Source organism: Zosterops lateralis (genome assembly GCF_965231275.1).
Source record: "Zosterops lateralis genome assembly, chromosome: 19".
In the NCBI taxonomy this organism is placed as follows: Eukaryota; Metazoa; Chordata; class Aves; order Passeriformes; family Zosteropidae; genus Zosterops; species Zosterops lateralis.
Window position 1 is genome coordinate 8,529,581 of NC_139779.1, and position 19,134 is coordinate 8,548,714.

At 50.0% G+C, this 19,134-nt stretch overlaps 1 protein-coding gene across 1 annotated transcript in view; it reads right to left on the reverse strand.

Annotated features, from left to right (window-relative positions):
• Positions 1–1,373: 1,373 nt before the first annotated feature.
• GALNT17 (polypeptide N-acetylgalactosaminyltransferase 17) overlaps positions 1,374–19,134 on the reverse strand; it is a 211,587-nt gene continuing 193,826 nt past the window's right edge. The window contains exons 7-11 of the mRNA XM_083875493.1: positions 16,983–17,168; positions 13,739–13,876; positions 11,847–11,942; positions 4,780–4,947; positions 1,374–4,243 (exon numbers count right to left, since the gene is read on the reverse strand). Of these exons, the coding sequence (XP_083731619.1) occupies positions 4,115–4,243; positions 4,780–4,947; positions 11,847–11,942; positions 13,739–13,876; positions 16,983–17,168 (717 nt within the window). The 3' untranslated portion in view covers positions 1,374–4,114. The remainder of the gene's footprint in view (positions 4,244–4,779; positions 4,948–11,846; positions 11,943–13,738; positions 13,877–16,982; positions 17,169–19,134) is intronic.

A 19,134-nucleotide genomic window follows, 5' to 3' on the forward strand; every position in this document is an offset into this window, starting at 1 on the left:
ATGAGAGTTTTGCCTCATTTGAGGGCCTAGAGAACCTTCTGGAAGGTACAGCACAAACTCCTGCAGAGGAAGAGCCCCTGTTGCCCACAGAGGGTTGTGGTCAGTGGCTCAGAGTCCTGCTGGACATCAGTGACCAGGGGTGTCCTCAGGGCCAGTTTTGGGGCCAGTGGTATTTAAATATCATCATCAATGACACATGAAGGGATCAAGGGCACTCTCAGTGCAGTGACACCCCTGGAGGACAGGGCCATCCAGAGAGACCTGGACAGCTCCAGAAGTGGCCCTTGGGAATCTCAGGAGGTTTGCCAAGGCCAAGTTCAAATTGGGGCAGCCCCTAAAATCAATCCAGGTTGGGATGAGCAGCTGTATCAGCCCTGGGAGGAGGCCCTGGGGTTGCTGTGGGTGTCACTGGACATGGGCCAGCCCTGAAACCCCAGCCCTGGGCTGATCCCAGCATGGGCAGCAGGAAAGGGATTGGGATTGGGATTGTGCCCCTGTGCTCAGGTGAGGCCCCACCTGCAGAGCTGTCCCAGCCCTGGGCCCAGCACAGGGAGCACCTGGAGCTGCTGGAGGAGCCCAGAGGAGGCTCCAGGATGAGCAGAGGGATGGAGCAGCTCTGCTGGGAGGAAAGGCTGGGAGAGCTGGGAATGTTCAGCCTGGAGAGGAGAAGCTTTGGGGTGACCTCACTGTGACCGTGCAGGGCCTGAAGGAGCTGACAGGAAACATGGAGAGATACTATTGTCCTGGAGTGTCAGGACACAGGGAATGGCTTCCCACTGCCAGAGGGCAGGGATAGATGGGATATTGGGCAGGAATTCTTCCCTGGGAGGGTTCTGGGCCCTGGCACAGGGTGTCCAGAGCAGCTGTGGCTGCCCCTGGATCCCTAGCAGTGTCCCAGGCCAGGCTGGAGGGGGCTTGGAGCAGCCTGGGACAGTGGAAAGGCACTGGTTTTAAGGTCCCTCCAACCCAAACCATTTGGGGATTCCATGTTTCCATCTGCTCTGAAGCAGATTGAGCCATTTTCCAACATGGATCTTGCCCTTGGGAAAGCTCTGAGGGTGTAAAATGCTCCCAAGGGCTCAGGTTTCCAACCTGTGCAGCAGGGACTGGATGTGCCCCTGCCCAGGTGACACCCACCTGTGTGCCCTCACCTGCTGTGCCCCAGCCCGGGGGAGGAGCTGCTGCTCCCTTTGCTCACACAGAGACTTTCCCTCCCACCCAGAAAAGCACCAAGGCCGTGTTCAGGTGAACGTGGATGGAAGGAATGGGTCCAAGGAGTGCCCCGAGCTCCAGGTGACATTCAGGAACATTTAGGGACACTCAGCCTGGGTTCAGGAATGCCAATGATGCTTTATTGACTACATGACATCTCTTTCCAGCTCGTGGTAACTGTTATCCTGGTGAGTGACAGCAGCAGGGATGGATGGAATGGGAGTTAATCTGTGCCCACCATCCCTCTTGATCTCGCCTTCATTTCCATTTCTTTTAAAAATGGAAGTTTCATTAAAACGGCAGCACTTTTCTATTAAATGAGTAAGGGAGAGGAATTACTGCCTCTGTATCTCAGCAGCAGAGAATCTTTTGAAAATCACTCAAGAGGCAAGACTCAAATCAGATATTTAATAAGAATCACTTGGAGATCACTTCTTAAAGCAATTAACAGATGATTAGAGATAAGCGAGTTGCAACAACGAGACCCAGATCTCAGACAGATTTCTTCGGGGTGGGGGTGCAGCCCTGCAGTCACAAACGGTGCCAGGACAGAACAGCAGAGGAAATTCCCACTTTTCAGCCAGATTGTGCTCCTGTTTCCAGTGGTTTGGAAGCTGCAGCTGGAATAGGGAGAAGGGGCCAACACCTCCCCGGGGGCTCTGCCCCAGCTGAGGCTCCTGGAGCCCAGGGTTTATCTCCACCTTCCTTTCCTTCTGCTGATCAGGGTTTGCTTTTCCTTCTGGAGTGTGAGGGAAAGGCAGGTGTGAGCCTGAGCATTCCACAGGATCCCAGAGCTCGCCAGCAGCAGGATCCTTGTGCCCCGGGTGTCCTGTGCCACCTGGCACGGGGACAGCAGTGGCACCAGGGACAGGCAGGGACTGGGACAGAGCCAGGAACTGGGACAGAGCCAGGCCCCCCTGCCCAGGGCTCAGCACAGCCAGGGAGCAGCCACGCATCCCATCCAGGCCTGCTGCAGGAGCAGACGGAGCGCTGGGGGCTGGGACACCTCAGCCCACCACTGTGACATGACAAAAGCCATCTGCTGCCACCCTGGGCACTGGCAGGGCTTGAGCTGGGCTGAATTACAGCACAGACAACATCCAGGGGCTGCTGGTTGCTTATCCTGACCCATACAGGCTCTCCCCTCCAATATTTGCTGAATTTAAGGGCATTTGACCAGCTGGACCAGAGCTCTGGGGTCTCAAGGCCCTCAGGGTTTCCTGAAGTCACCAGGAAATTGCTTCTCTTGAAGGCAGCAACAAAGGTGAGGGGAGCTGGCTCATGCATCCACAGACTTGTGGTCATATCGGGTTTGGAAGTGCTCAAATTTATTACACAGGAGATGATGCAACAGCGAAAAAGAGAGCAAAATTCCACATTGACTCTCTACTCTGCAAGTCAGGACAACTAAGAGGTTTTACTCCATTAAGGAGGGCAGGGGAAAAATCAGAGACAGCCCCAATGGTTAAGGGAGCCTTGTAAAGCCTAAATGAACAATCAGTCCTAGGTGATGCTCGTTGCTGTAGAAGGAACAATGAAATAGATCTGCTTCTGTTCAATAAATTACTAAAACATCAGTTATAAACCTGCTGCATGGCATTGGAAATTCAGCTCGTTAAACATCCAGGGAGCTTCATCCTGATGCAAATGGAAGACAGGCATGAGTGCTCTGCAGCAAAGGACTCTGTGCACATCCCAGCTTGGGAAACATATTTACACATACATCTCATATATTAATCTATTTTAGTGCACCCTAGCCAGAGGGCAGCCACGAAGAGGATTATTGTGGGAGAAGGACAGGAGATGGGCTGGTTTCTCCTCCCTGCTGAGCAAAGCCTGTGTCCATCCACATAGAGCAATTCTGCAGGATTGTGGTTCCATTTTCCAGACAGCCACACCAAGCAGAGCTCTCCCAGGTGGGTTTGGTAGCCAAGATTTGGTAGCCAGGATTACTGTGAGCCAAAAATAAATCAGGTGAGATCCCTCCACCAAGAGTAACAAGCCCAAAGTGACTTCAAGGCCAAGAATTTCAGCCAAGCTGCCATTTGTTGGTGCCTTGGGCTCCCTCCCTGTCCCTTCCAGAGCTCAGGAAGGGCTGCAGTGACTCTGGGGGACCTTGGCCAGGCCTGACCAGGCAGGACAGCGGTGCTCAAGCCTCAGAGAATATTCCTGGTGTCAGCCAGGAGGGCAGGCACACATCCCAGGTCATTCCCAAGGGAACCCCTTTGGGGTCTCCATGGAGGGAGGGGCTGGCTTGGCCAGCAGCGTGTGGGTGATGGAGAGGGGGGCAAGGGGAGCTCAGGGGTTTATTTCACTGCATTTTTCAGGGTAACTTTTGTGATTAAGGGTTGGAAAGATCCCTGGGAGCTGCTGGAGCGTGTTTTGCCTCTCCAAAACTCAGGGAAGGGGCTGCTGGATGCAGGGGCAGGAAAGGGAAAAGGGAACAAGGACCCAGCAAAACACCACATTCTTCAAACTTGGCTCCTTTGAGGCTTGGAAACCTTTTCCTCTCCCAAGCTCCTCAGTTTCCACAGTTGCCAGGCAGGTCTGTCCAGGGTCGTGGTGCAAACCTCCCCAGCCCTTTGGGCGGGCCTGGAGTTGTGTGGGAAAGCAGAAACTCCCTGTCAGTAAATGCTCCCAGACTGCTCCAGCAGGGAATGGGGCACCTCTGGAGTGCTGGCCAGAGGGAGCAGCAGTTCTGAGCCAGCTCCACACAGCTGGGATCAGCTGGGGGAGACTCACACATGGTAAAAATAAAGCCACAAATGCCCATCTCCCCCAGGTCCTCTCCTAGGAACACGAATAAAGCTCTGGTTGATATTCCATCCTTCCCAAAGGAGTCCAGGCGGATCAGTCCCCATCAGCCGTGGCTCAAGTCAGACTCCCCTGACTCTTCCAGCCTCTACTTGATGATGTTTTTAATTGTCCACCTCTGCCCCGTGCAGCTGCGCAGGATCAGGTCAATGCCAGCCATGCCCTTGTTCTCCACCTCCAGGCACCGCCCCGTGCCCTTGTTCAGGATGGCTCCGTTCTGCAGTTGGGACAGATGGGGAAAGATGGGAAAATGAAGATATTAATTCCCTGTGAAGCAAACCAGGAGCAGGAGGGCAGCCCTGGAAGGGGCACTCGGTTGGGTGGGAATGCAAATCAAACAATAAAAGAATTCCCCAAATAAATGGAATGAGCACCCATTGTCCCTGATAGCACCCAAGGGACACCTGTAACCTTTAAATCCCACAGCTGCTGGGACGTGGGACACTTCTGTAAAAGCTGTATTATTTACACTCTGCTTTGGGACCAAAGTGTGTGAATGAATTTCACTCTTCATCCACAAGAAACAAAGGAATCTGGAAGTCATTGGCAGACCAGACATAACCAGATCCACCTTTCTGCTCCCAGAAAGGAAAATGTTGATTAGAAATTGTCCTGAAGTGCTGCTCTGACCCCTCTCAACCTCCTCCCTCTGCCCCAGGACCTGGAATTTGCTGTCGCATGACACCATTTCCCCTGTGTCCCACCCAGGGTTTGGGCAGCAGAGGAGCCCCCTGGGGGCAGCCCCAGACACACCTGGATGAAGTTCCAGCGCTTGTGGAGGCTGCTCTTGACCTTGTCACAGTCCAGCAGCTGCGGGAAGCGGCTCTTGCCCGTGTCCACCAGGCAGCGCGTGTCGGGCAGCAGGGTGGTGGTGCCCAGGGCCCCCAGGTGCAGGAAGCCCTCCCGGGTGTACCGAGCCAGCTGGGGACAGGGGACAGCAGGACACGTCAGCACCTCACAGTGACAGTGACAGAGGACAGGACAGCACAGAGCCCCGGGAAACGCTGTGGGGGTGCAGGTAGCCCTCACACAGGGCACCATTTGTGACAGTTCTGGCTTCTTTTTCTCTGCCAGGGTCGGTCGGGACTGACATGTGGGAGTCTCAGTTCATGTTTGGACTTGGATGTTTATTATTTCTTATCTATTTACAGCCTCACAAGCCGTGAGCTCTAACTAGCAAGTCAGAGAAATGAGGTAAAATGGAGAACTTCTCTATCTCTACCAGGTCTTTTCAAGGATAACCCGTCAAATTATGAAATGCCACCTAAATTATTTTTATTTTAAACCCAATAATACTTGAAGTCTGCAATGTGGACTCCATCCACCAATTACAGAAAACCACCCAAACCCATGAAGAAGAAGGAAGAAGGTGAAGAAGGACTCAGGCAATGCCCAAAGTCCTCCTTCTTGACTCACATGTATTACTATATACTAAAATCTCAAATCTAAGTTTTTTACCCTGTAAGATCACACAATTCCGTTCAAACTATGCACCCACAACCCCAGTGCTATCACTTAATTTTGGAAGCCTGTTCCATGGCCTCAAGTCAAATGTGGTGCTTGCTTGAGGGTCAGCACCTTTTAGTACAAAAATACTGAAATTTCCAGCCTCCAGGGTTCTAACAGATGCACACAGGGAAAGCAGAGCTGGAAGGAATAAATCCCAACCTTCTCCAGCCTTTTATCCCTGTTTGGGTCTGGTTTTTTCAGATGCAGGTGAGGAATGGAGACACAGGAAGGGGTAGGAATAATTCCAAGGCTTAAAGCCCTCCTGGAGCAGCTCCTGCAGCCTCCTGGGTTGCTGTGGGATGGGGGAATGGATGGTATTCCCTGGATTCCAGCTGGCCTGGCTGGTGCTGCTGGCACAGCTTGCAGGGCTCCAAGCAGGCAGCAGCACCAGCCAGAGGGGCCAGAACTGGGATGGGAGCTTGGATCTGCCCCACAGTTCAGCCCTGAGGAAAGGCTCAGGAATGCAGCTATCCCCAGAATTCCCACAGGATCCAACTGCCCACAGCTCCCAGGGACCCCCAGGGACACAGGATGGGAGCAGCAGGCAAGGGTGATGCCCTTGGGAACACTGGCACACAAAGGACTCCTCCATTTCAAGGAGTGCCACCAAAATAATTTCCCTAAACACATTTAAATTCTGGAGTGAGGCAGTGTCCTGCCTTTTATAGTTCAAGGGAAAGATCTCCACAGCTGCTTATTTAAATTATGAATCAGGCCATTATCCAGCAGACAAATAAGGAGGATTCAGCACGTTAATTAACTGAGCATATCTGTGACCCAGATGCCAGGGAAGAGGCAGTAAATCCCACTGGGAGTTTGGGTTATCTGGGCTGTAATAATTAAACGCTGGAAATCAAGTTAAAACAATGTAACAGGGTCAGACTGCAGTTCATAACCTCAGGTCCAGCCAGGGTACCCAGCTCCCTTGGGCTGGGCCTGGCTCTGCTCCCAGGTGCTGCTGGAGCTACACCAGGAGTGAAAATGTTGTTTATCAGAGCAGGTCCTGAGCTCCTCACATCTCCCTCATGTTCATTCGCCAGGTGGCCCCACAGGAGGAGTCAGGAGCAGCCCAAACCTTGATCACAGAATCCTGGAATGGTCTGGGGTGGAAGGGACCTCAAAGCCCATCCAGTGCCACCCCTGCCATGGCAGGGACACCTTCCCCTGTCCCAGGCTGCTCCAAGCCCCAGTGTCCAGCCTGGCCTTGGGCACTGCCAGGGATCCAGGGGCAGCCACAGCTGCTCTGGGGGCAAAGCTGCCCCAGCTCATCCTCCCTGGGCAGGATGTGCCCCTCTGTCCCCAAAGCCCTTTGCAAGACAGAATCACAAAATCACAGAATCATGGAATATCCTGAGTGGGAAGTGACCCCCGGGGATCATCAGTCCAGCCCCTGTCCCTGCACAGACACCCAGCAATCCCATCCTGGGCATCCCTGGGAGCTCCTGGAGCTGCAGCAGCCTCAGGCTGTGCCCATTCCCTGGGGAGCCTGGGCAGTGCCCAGCACCCTCAGGGGGAAGAACCTTTCCTGGCTAAATGGGGCTTTAACCACGCAACTCATCTGAGCTGGCACCTGAGCACCAAATTCAGAGCATTCTGGTGCCCCCAGCAGAGGAAGGACATGGAAGCGCTGGAGCAAGGCCACAGGAGGACTTTGAAGCTCAGGAGTTGGAGCAGCTCCTCTGTGGAGGCAGGTGAGAGAGCTGGGATTGTTCACCTGGGGAACAGGAGGTTGTGTGGAGATCTCAGAGCCCCTTCCAGGCTCTGGAGGGGTTCCTGGGAAGCCAGAGAGGGACCCTGCATCAGGAACTGGAGGGACAGGACAAGGGGGATGGGGTCAAACTGAAGGAAGGCAGGGTTAGATGGGATATTGGGCAGGAATTGTTCCCTGGGAGGGTGGGCAGGCCCTGGCACAGGGTGCCCAGAGCAGCTGTGGCTGCCCCTGGATCCCTGGCAGTGCCCAAGGCCAGATTGGACACTGGGGCTTGGGGCAGCCTGGGACAGGGGAAGGTGTCCCTGCCCGTGGCACTGAATGGGCTTTGAGGTCCCTCCAATCCAGACCATTCCATGATTCTCTGGTGACACTTCTTGTCTTGCAGGAAGGAAAAGCTGCAAAAAGGCAAAGACAAAGACAGACAAACCCTGGCTGTGAGAGAGGCAGAAATGCCCCAGATGTCCCAAAGGGGCAGTGCAATCCTCTGCCATCCCGGTTCTGAGGGGGAAGGAGCGTGCCAGACTCTCTCCTTTGGGATGGCTTTTGGCAGCCTGTCCCCAGACAGTTGGCCCAGTGCCCACGAGGCACCAGGATCTCTGCTCTGACATGTTATTGCCTAATGTGCTGGGAAAAGTAAGTAGAGCACAAATGCAGCGAAGGGAGCGGGGCTGCGGGACCAGCTGGAAAAGGAGCAGAGACGTGAGGCAGGAAATCCATCTGGCACAGGGGAGATCTGTGGGGAAAGGCAAACCCCAGCACGGCCTCAGCAACAGCCCCTGTGGCCCCACAGCCAAACCTGAGGGGAATTATCCCCAAAAAATCCCATCTAACTCGTGAGTGCAGGTCCCACCATGCTCCTATGACATTAATGGGATTTTCTTCTTTTGGGATGTCTGTAAAGAATCACAGAATGGTTTGGGAGGAAAAGGGGCCTTAAGGATCATCTCTTTCAACCCTTCCCCTGTCCCAGGTGCTCCAAGCCCCAGTGTCCAGCCTGGCCTTGGGCACTGCCAGGGATCCAGGGGCAGCCACAGCTGCTCTGGGCACCCTGTGCCAGGGCCTGCCCACCCTCCCAGGGAACAATTCCTTCCCCATATCCCATCTATCCCTGTCCTCTGGCAGTGGGAAGCCATTCCCTGTGTCCTGTTCCTCCATCCCTTGTCCCCAGTCCCTCTCCAGCTTTCCTGGAGCCCCTTTAGGCCCTGAAGGGACTCTGAGCTCTCCCTGGAGCCTTCTTAAGGTGAGCCCCCCCGCTTCCCCCCCAGCTCTCCAGCCTCTCCTCACAGGAAAGATTAATTCCAAGCCTTAATTACTCTTTTGTTAGTTTGCTCATCTCCAGAGTGAGCCCCAACCCAGCCTGGAACAGGACAGGAAACAAGGGAAAGACCAAGAGAAAGACTCAAAGGAAAATAGTTTAAAACTATTCCCAAGCCAAGCATTTCAAAGTGGCCCAGACTGATGATGTGTTTAAACCCTTCATCAGTCTGAGTGGCCCAAAGCCACATCCCCAGCCAGAGGCACTGACTGAGAGCCCCAGCCCCTGCAACATCCTTCTATAAAACCTCATCCAGGAAACTGCACCTGGCCATGTTCCCTCCTTCAGCTGTCCCTGGAGAGAATCCCAGAGTCACTGGGGCTGGAAAATCCCTTCAAGCCCATCCAGTCCCAGCTGTGCCTGATCCCACCTTGTCCCCAGCCCAGAGCCCTGAGTGCCACCTCCAGGAATTCCTTGGACACCTCCAGGGATGGGCACTCCAAACCTCCCTGAGCAGTCCCTGCCAATGCCTGACCACCCTTTCCATGGGGAAATTCCTCCTGGTGTCCACCCTGACCCTCCCCTGGCACAGCCTGAGGCCGTTCCCTCTCCTCCTGTCCCTGTTCCCTGGGAGCAGAGCCCGACCCCCCCGGCTGTCCCCTCCTGTCAGGGAGTTGTGCAGAGCCACAAGGTCCCCCCTGAGCCTCCTTTTCTCCAGGCTGAACCCCTTTCCCAGCTCCCTCAGCTGTCCCAGGGCTGGTGCTGATCCACCCTGGCAGAGCTGTACCTCCAATCCATCTCCTGTGATTGTGATTTCTGGCTGGCTGCATCTCAGGGATGGCAGAAAGTTAATTAGACATCCCAGCACCTGGGAAATAAAAGCCTTGATGACCTTCATTGACTCTATTGGAAAATAATTTCGGGTTGTTTAGCTTCCCTTCTGCTCTGAGCAGACCATCAATTAGCAGCCATCAGTAAAATGTTCAGGATTTGCCTTTTACCACAATTTAATCTGATTAAAGGGTGCTGTTTCGTCACCCCTGCTCCTGCCGTTTCCCCCATGAGCTCAGTATTGATGGCTTTGTCCTCAACTTCTGCTGCTTAAATGGGCAAAACATATTTTATCCCATAATTAAATGAAATGCTCTGCTGGGTGAACATTATCTTAAGTTTTATAGCATTACAGTGCTTTCTATCACCTTAATATATCACCATAGCTGTGTCACTGCAATGAGCTATCGCTGCATTATTAGTGTAATACATCATTACAGCAAGGTGCTTCCATGAGGGATTGCCTCCAAGATGAAGCCATCAAGCAGGAAAAAAATCCATCAGCAGCCTCAATATAATTACAGGATAAAAGGATGATGATGGAATCTCATAATGATTTGACCTGGAAGTGGACGGAAACAGGGAGAACTGAAGGGAAAATAAGAGAAAAATCCCTGAAATTTTACTCAGTGAGGGACAAGTGAGTAAAGGCAAGGTCTCATCTGCATTCAGAGCCACCACTCTGAACTACATCCAGGCTGAGCTTAAATCCACGGGCAGTCCCAGGAAAGAGTAGAAATTGGGGACAGGACACAAACTGAGCAGCCCAGAATGGCACAAACCCCTCCTGGCAGATCCAACATTCCCTCTGTCCCAGCTGGATCCACAGGCAGAGGGAAGGGGTGGCACTGGATTTAGGAACAGGGGGGGCATCCAAAATCCCAGCACCTCTGGTGTGGCAGGAAACAAGAGTCACAGCCCCACTGTCCTCGGGATGTGACAACCACACCTTTCCAGTCCCATTCCTGTCAAGGCTGGCAGTGAAATCATTTATTTATTCTTAAAGAAGGAATGTCTGAGATGTCAAAATGTCTGGGATGTGCCCCAGGATCAAGGAGAGAAGGGGGGATTTTAGGACACCATGTGTGCTTTGGGATGTGAGCAACTCCAAAGGAGCTCAACAACTCCTTGTGAGGTTTCATATATATACAAATAAATAAAAATTAAGTATATACATATATATATATATATATATATATACAGACCAGAGTTTCCATTACTTCTAATTCCATTCCCAGCCATAAATTACAACCTGAAGACCATTAATTAAGCAGTTGTAGGGAAAGTCCAATTTCCTTCATGGTGCCACAAAGGCCATTTCAAAGCTTCTGCTCTCACTGATAGCTGCTTAAAACCAGCATTTTCCAGGAGTTTCACTAATTGGATGTATCATGAAACAAAGAAATAGCCAAGAACTGGCTCTCAGCTGAGGACAGAAGAAAAATGTGGAGAGGGAAGACCAGGAAGGATGAAATGGGCAAGCTCCAGGTAGCCAGCAAAATTTGACTTCAGAACTTCAGATAGGGCAAAAAAACATCATTAAGTTTAATCCCAATAACAGTGAGGGAAAAACAAATAAGCTGTTCTCAGCCATTCATCCTAAAGCCCAGGGTCAGCAGCCAGTTGTCAGCCCAATCCAGTTTCTCACACAATAATGCACTTAGAGGCTCACATTTCCAGCCGCAAAGTGCAAAAGGCAGTTGGTGTTATTTCAGAGAAAAATGGGGTTTTTGAGAAAGAGCAGGTTCTGCTTAGCAGGGACTCCATCAGCCCCAGGGACTGATCTTTGTTTAAGGCAAGGGTAACCCAAAGGGGGATTTTCTCCACCCCACAGCTGGTTCCCAGCTCCTCAAGTTCCCAGCTCAGGCTCAGATGAACTCTGGGATCACTCACTCCAGGAGTGACAACAGGATTTTTATGCTTTCCCATTCCTTGAACTGTACATTTTTTTAGCTGAAAATGAACCTTTGTGAGCCTGCTGGGCCCCAAATGCTTCAAAACTTTTGGAGAGGCAAAAGGAGTGCTGGAAAACAAATCCCAGCCAAGCTGAAATGGCTCATTACCACAGCACTAATTGTTTTCTTTACCCCATTAGTCTGGGTTTATTCTGCTGGGTGGAAGAGAAGTAATCCCACAATGGGTTGGGTGGGAAGGGACTTTAAAGATCCTCTTATTCCAACCTTCCACTGTCCCAGGTGCTTCAACTCCCATCAACCTGGCCTTGGGAAGGAAATACTCAGATTGTGTCCATGAATAATTGTTACTTACCTTTGTCTGGAAGCTTTTATTTTAATTTGCATTTTTTTTGCTTCAAATTGCAAAAATTTCAACTCTCCAACATTTTCAACTTACAAAGATCTCCAGTTTCTTTCCAGGCTTTTCCTTGCAGCTCTGGCAGGATTATGGGAACCCAGAGAACACTGGAGGAGCAGCTGGGAAAAGATGCCCGAGGTGTTTTTAACCCAGGAGAGTGTCACCTGTGGTGCCACATGGCTGTGGCAGTGGCAGCCTCACCTGTGGGCCCCAGCCATGGCACGGGTACAGAATTGCTGTGTGGTTCTCCTGAGGACCCTGGTCCAGACACACGTCCTTGGCCTTGTTGTTCCGCAGCTGGCAGGGAAAAAAGGGCACAGTTAAGGGACAGAAAATGGCAGAGTTGTGGCAGAAAAAGGGCAGAGTTAGGGCACAAAAAAAAAAAAGGCAAAGGTATGGCACAAAAAGAGCAGTTATGGCAGAAAAAATGGCAGAGTTATAGCAGAAAAAGGGCAGAATTAAGGGACAGAAAGGGCAGAGTTATGGCAGGAAAAGGGCAGAGTTAGGGTGCAAAGTGGCAGAGTTATGGCAGGAAAAGGGAAGAGTTAGGCACAAAAAAAGGCAGAATTATTGCAGAAAAAGGGCAGAGTTATGGCCCAAAGAGGGCAGAGTTAAGGCACAAAGAGGGCAGCTTTATGGCAAAAAAATTGAGGTGGAATTATGGCAGAAAAAGGGCAGAATTATGGCACAAAAACGGGAGAGTTGTGGCACAAAAAGGGGCAGAGTTATGGTCCTCTCTTATCAGAGATAAGCAGGAAGCTGAAGCTCAGCCCTGTCTGGCCTCTCTACCTCACTGCTGTATCACCAGGAATAATCAGGCAAAGAAAACTTACAGAGCACTAAGCCATTCTTTAAATCCAGGGCTAATGACTGTTTTTATATAACAATCCCCATTCCAAGGAGCAGCAGCCCTGGACATGGCTGGCTCTGTGTTTGGTCATGGGTGGTGGGGACAAACCCAGGTTTAGGCTGCCAGGAGCCTGAAATCAATGCAGAACCCCTCAGGTTTCAGTGAAATCTCAGTGTTCAACAAGGCAGGGAAAAAAGCTCAACTGAAACAAACACCACCTTGGAATCATCACATCCTTGTTCCAGCTGGACTTTTTTCCAACCCAAACCATTCTGAAATTTCGTTTTCTATGAAAATAGATTTTTTGGGGAGGTTTTAGCTTGAAGGCCTTGAGTAACTTTGAGAACAAATCTTTCCTAAGATGAAAAACCCATCTGGGCTGCCCAGGCTTCAAGGAGCCTACTCCAAGTGCCACTACTCCATCAACTCCATTGCAGCAGAGTATTTGTTATTAGTTCCCATAAATGACTCTTTCTATATTCCCAGAATGGTTTCAAAGCCAGCAGAGATTGAATTAACTCCCCTTATTTTATCTTGTCCTTAAGCTGTTGTGACAAGGCACTGAATCCTCCAGAGACCTTTTCAGGAATTAGGCTGAGTTGGAGTCACAGGGTTTTAGAAGATTCCTGTGTATTAGAAGTACAAATACAGCTGCTTAATCCATGGAGTCAATGGGAAATATGGATAATTTCCATCAATTCACTAATATCTTTTATTATAATATATATTTATTAATATATATTTATATAATATATAAATAATATATATTATAATAATATAATAATATAATATAATATAATATATAAATATAATATATATAATATTATATATAATATATATAATATTTTATATATATTATATATATTATATATAATATATATAATATATATAATATATATTATATAATATATATAAATTATATATATTATATAATAATATATTATATATATATAAAATATATAATATTATAATATAAATATAATATATATAATATATATATAATAATAATATAATATAATATATATTTATATAATATATATTTATTAATATCTTTTACTTTATACAGTCTTCAAGATCAGCAACAAATCCCCAAACTGGTTTTTAGAAGAAACTGGGAGCAGATTTATACAAATTTAGATAATTACCCAGAAAAAGTCAGTTTTGATTCAGACTCCTCTCCTTTGAGGCTGTTTCTCATCAGGGACTGTAAATATTAGCAGACTGAGCTAAGGGACTAAATTACCTCTCCATAGGCAATGGTGTTGTTGTATCTCCTCATTTCTGGATAAACGTGGTCCAGGTACCACTGGAAATTTTTACACTTCAGGCTCTTCCTCAAGGCTTTCCTCTCAGAAACATCCCCAATGTCAATCCCTGGATTCTGAAAAACAACAACAGGACATCACTGAATGGTCACACTTCCAAAAAAAAGGTGAAAATGAAAGTATTTCACTGAGCTTTGAAATCCTTTTCAAACTGCCTGGGACCTGCCCGTGGTTGAGTAACTCCAGGAATTCTGGGATGTGTGTCCAGGGCTGAAATCATCAGAAGGGAGATGTGGGTTCCAGAGCCAGGGGAAGAGGGGGCCACCAGCTTCCAGCTGGGTTTTGAGGGCCCCCTTGCAATGGCCTTGGGCTGATGCTGGACAGGCTTTAGTCCTCGGGGATAATTTAAAAAAGAGGAGCCAAAAGGAGAACAAAAGGTTTGGAGGAAAGTTGGGAAGTGCAGTGAAACACTGGGGAGTCTTCCCCCGATTCTCCTGGGTTTGGATCCATCTGACAAAGACTGATCCGTATTTTTAAACAAGGTATTTTTAAAAGATTTCTTCTTCTCTTTGGGTTCTGAGGCACAGGACGTCCAGGAGAGTTTAGCAGCAAGAGGATATCAGGATTTAGAAGATGAAAATGCAAACCCTGGCTGGGCACTGAGCACCAAACTCTTCCCTGACCCCACTGAGACACAACCCAGAGGAAGGGAGGGGTAAAAGCTGTAAAATAAATGGAAAAAAAAAATGAAGGAAAGAAAGAAAGGTTTAAGATTCAAATCTAGCAGAGGCAGACAGCTGAGAATAAAGGATAAAAATTGCATGAGAAGAAAAGTTGAGGCTGAAGCTCAGCAAAAGCTCTTGGCAATTTGGGCAATTCCAGGGTGGAATGGTCTCCCTGGAGACACGGCAGAACCCCAGTGACTCTGCAGACACAGCTACCCCTGAGGAATAACCCTGCAGGAGCTGGGGGCAGGGCTGGAGAGCTGCCCCCCTTACTCCACCACGGCATTTGGGGAGCTAATGCAGCAGGGAAGCCAAAGGCAGGCACACAGCAGCCCCTTTTTCCTGCAGGTGCCTGGGCTTCCCCTCTGGCTGAGCTCCTGCTCTTGTCTTTCCCGGCGATCATTAAACACAACTGGGAAAGTAATTTTCCATTACAACGCTTGTAATGATCTCCTAATGAATTATTCACTCTGCTTTAGAAGAGACACCGTTTCCATGTGCCACTGAGAGGTAAAAATAAAGATGATTCAGTGGAGACAGGCAGGACAGGCTGAGGTCTGAGGGGTGAGGTGGGGCTCAGAGCAGTCTGGCAGCACCTGGGACGGGCAGGGCAGGGCAGGGCTTTGCCTTGGAATCACAAAATAATCCTGTGCATATCCATAAAACCTCCCTCACCTAACAAGGCTTCCCTCAAACTATATCTTGGTTTGATTGGGAAAGGATCTGTATAAAAAACTCAAATGGATTTTGGGGAACCCAGACCTACTGGGAAGACCTACATAAAAATCTCACATTGATTTTGGGTCACTCGGGCCTGTTCCCACCCCCAGTGCTGATCCATGTGATGTTGCCTTTTCCATGCTCGGCAGGATGGATTTTAATCCTTCCTGCAACGCTCCAAAGCTATTCCTGAGCAGGAGGATAGTGCCTCACCTCTAAAAAGGAATCAGCCTAAGGATCAGGATTTCTGATCCCTGTCTATGAGCATTTGGATCTTGAAGCCTCTTTTTAAGATCCCCAAATTCCCTCAGTCCTGGAGGCAGCTCCCCCTCCCCAGCCCCTGGTGTGGTGCCTATCACAGCCAGAGCCCTCCTGTAGCTCCCTGGGAAAGCAGCTTTTCCTTCCATCTCTATTCCTTTATTTCCTGGTATTTTTGTACCACCTGGGCCTGGATCCCCACACCCCCAGGACCACAAACCTGCAGCTCCTGTCCCTTCCCAGGCTGTTCCCTAACACGGCACAAAGCTGTGACTGCTGTGGCTCCAAATGCCAGCAGCTCTCCCCAGACATAACCTTTCCCCAGCAAGCTGCAGCAGCAGTTCAGATTTTTGTGTTTTCCTGGTTTTCCAGAGGCCTGGGGCAGACACCAGCTGGCCATGCTCCCTCAGCAGCTCTTTAAGCCTTGGCCAAGCAGGAATATTTTGTGTTCATTTTTAGCACCAAGGGGTGGCTGGCAATAACTGCACCCAGTGGGGGCTGGACACTTGTGTCACCAGTGTGACCTCAGAGTGAAACTGGGCAGCCCCCAGTGCTTGTTCACCTGCTCATCCCAGCCATGGCCCAGGAGCATCCCTGCCTCCCCATGGCCACCTCCCTGCCCCTCCCCTGGCAGTGCCAGTGGCAGGAATGGGGCACTGATCCTGCCAGGGCTGCTCCAGGCAGCGTTTGGAGCCAGGAACCAGGAGATGCTCTTGGCTTACAACATCAGACACAACCTGCAGGGAGGGCAGAGCCACACCAGCAGCCTTGGACCTGCAGAAATTCCTCCTGGAGCCTGTGGAGCTTTCCCAGAGGTGCAGGAAGTGATCCCTGTGCAGGATGTGTCCTGGACATGCTCACCTGGACCTGCTGGTGGGACACTGTGGTTCCCCAAAGAGTCATTGTGTGAGAAGCTGTGACATGGCAGATTTGCACCAAAATTTTTGTGTCAGATCCAAGAAAACCTGACCATTTATGGGCAGAAATCAAAGGAACCACCAAAGCTCTTTAAGGAGAAGGTTTAAGAGGAAGGGGATCTCCTTCTGCGAGCCACCAACCTCCAATCCTTTATCTTTAAACTTTCCAACATTGGGAAAACAAACAGCCCCAGCTCCTGGGCCACACATCCCTAGGGAGCTCTGGGAGGGCTCAGTGTCCATGAGCTGGGAACCCGAGCTGGGCTGGATGTGACACAGGAATAAACCTGAGGCACCAACGATGGTGACTGACATCCATGATCCCCCAGATAGACTCCACCTGCAGAGCAGTGTCAGGACACCCCCTCACGCTGGGTAAACACTCAGGGAGACAAACACCACAGTCCAGGATTAATTCTTAGATCTACACTAAAAAGGCTGTGGAACAGCAGGAATCCCTCTACAGCCTGCAGCTTTTGGAGCCTCTCCCTGAGAGCTGAGGGAGCTCTTCTGGGGCTGAGACCCGGCGGGGGGGTTAAGGGCCACCAACTGCTCCATAATTGAGGTTTTAAGCAGGGGGTGACCTCGAGACCAGGCTGTACCTCCAGGGGCAGGTTCCAGGCGATGTAGACGTGCCACTTGTAGTCGTCCATCCAGACCTCGGCCACGCGCAGCGCGTTGCGCTTGGTGTAGAAGCCGATGTTGTTGTTGTAGGGCTTCTTCTTGCGCTCGATGTGCGCCACCCTGGAGCAGGGCAGCACCTCCATGCTGCCCCCACACAGCCACACCTGCAACACAGACACAGCTCCCTCAGCACGGGCAGTGAGGGAAAGGAGAGGGGTCTGAGGGTTCCACGTTATCCCGGCATCGCATCTCCAACCACCAGGAGAGCCCCACCCCCGGTGTGGCCTCTGCCCAACACCGACATGTTGGAACCCTGCAGGCTGGAAATCTCAGGCTTTCTGTGCTAAAAGACACTGACCCCCAAGAAAATACTAAATTTAACCTGAAGCCTTGGAACAGGCTTCTGAAATTGAGTGATGGCAATAGGGGTGTGGGTGTGTGGTTTGAATAGTATTGTGTGATCTCACAGGGTGAAAAACAGATTTAAGATTTGAGTATATAGTAATAGATATGGGGCAATATGGAGGATTTAGCGTGTTGTCAAAGTCCTTCACCTTCTTCTTCTTGGTTTTGGTCATTTTTTTTTTTTAATTGGGTGAAAAAGGTCCGCATTGCAGGCCTTGAGTGGGCAATTACTGGGTCAAAAGTATAAATAATATAGGTGTCATCTCGTTATTGGGTGATTAGCACTTAAATAACCTTGGAAAGAGTTAGAGGCATCCATTTTACCTCATTTCTCTAACTTGCTAGTTAGAGCTCACAACTAGTGAGACTATAATATAGATAAGAATTAATAAACACTGAATCCAAACACAAAACTGTGACTCCTGTGTATTAATTCTGGCTCTAACATGAAGAAAAGAAGATGAAAACTTCACCCTGAGACACACAGGGAGCATTTGTGGGGTTGGAACTGCAGGATCTTTATGTCCTTTCCAACCCAAACCACTCTTGGATTAACCTGTGCCCCAAGCTAGTGAGGAATCAGGTCTGATCCTCACCCGGTGAAGGATCCAGTGCTGCGCTTCCTCCCAAATAAAAATTATTAGTGACTGGAATAGTTCAAACAATTCCAAGATCCCCTCCTGCAGAAGGGATGAGTCAGTGAAACATATGGCAGGGACAGATTTCTCCCACTTGAAAACATTTGTTTATTATTGTTGTTTCACATGCTGCTTCAAGTTCCTTTAAATCACAGTTTGCAAGTTAATAAAATCTTGTAAGATCCTCTTTTGATCTGACACACAGGGGATTTGCAGGAGGACTTGCCATACCTGGCTTCTTCCCTGCCTATTCATCATCAGCAAGAAGTTATTTACCTTCCAGACAGGACTCCAGGCCCTGGGCAATCATTCCAAACCCATGTTCCAAGCAGGCCTCAGCCAGGCTGCTCTGCATTATCATCTTTACAGTTATTGTAACACCCAGTGTTTCTGGGATCCTTTCCAGGCCTCACCACCTTCCCTCCAGTCTGTGGGCCCTCATTTTCATGGACCCTGCTCCATTCCCTCTTCCAGCAGCACCAGGAGTCCCCAGGCTGGAGCAGTGCCCGGTGTCACCTCCCAGGGGTGGCTCTGGCCCCTCCATGTGGGGCACTGTCCAGGTGACAGCAGAGAGGGACCTTCCCTTGGACAGCTGTCCTGGGTTGCAGTGTAGGATGTACACAAAGTATTTATTCTATCACCATCTTCATGAACTGTTAAAGCCAGGTGGGGCAGTGTTTTCCCAGGCCCCTCCTTTGGGCTCTTCTGCTCATGGCCCATCAATGCCTTGCCCAGGACTGACAGGTAACTCCCTCCAGGAGCTCTCTCTGTTTAATGGGCCATTAAGGACCCATTTCACACTCCTCATCCCATTGGGAGATGCTCCGCCCAGGGGGAGGAGCCAAGCATTCTCACCTGGAGAGAATCTGGGATTTGGGACAGGACAAGCAGCCCTGACCCACTGGATTCCCAGAGGAGCAGAGCTCCCAGACCTTTCTGTGGGATCACTGCTTCAGGGAGAGCCCCTCACCTGGACTGCTCCCCCCACCCTGCTCAGGTTGTATTCTGACTCTGTCAGTGGTCCTTTGTGTTATCGCATTTATTTTATTTCATTTTTACCTTTTTACTTACTAAATTATATTTCTGA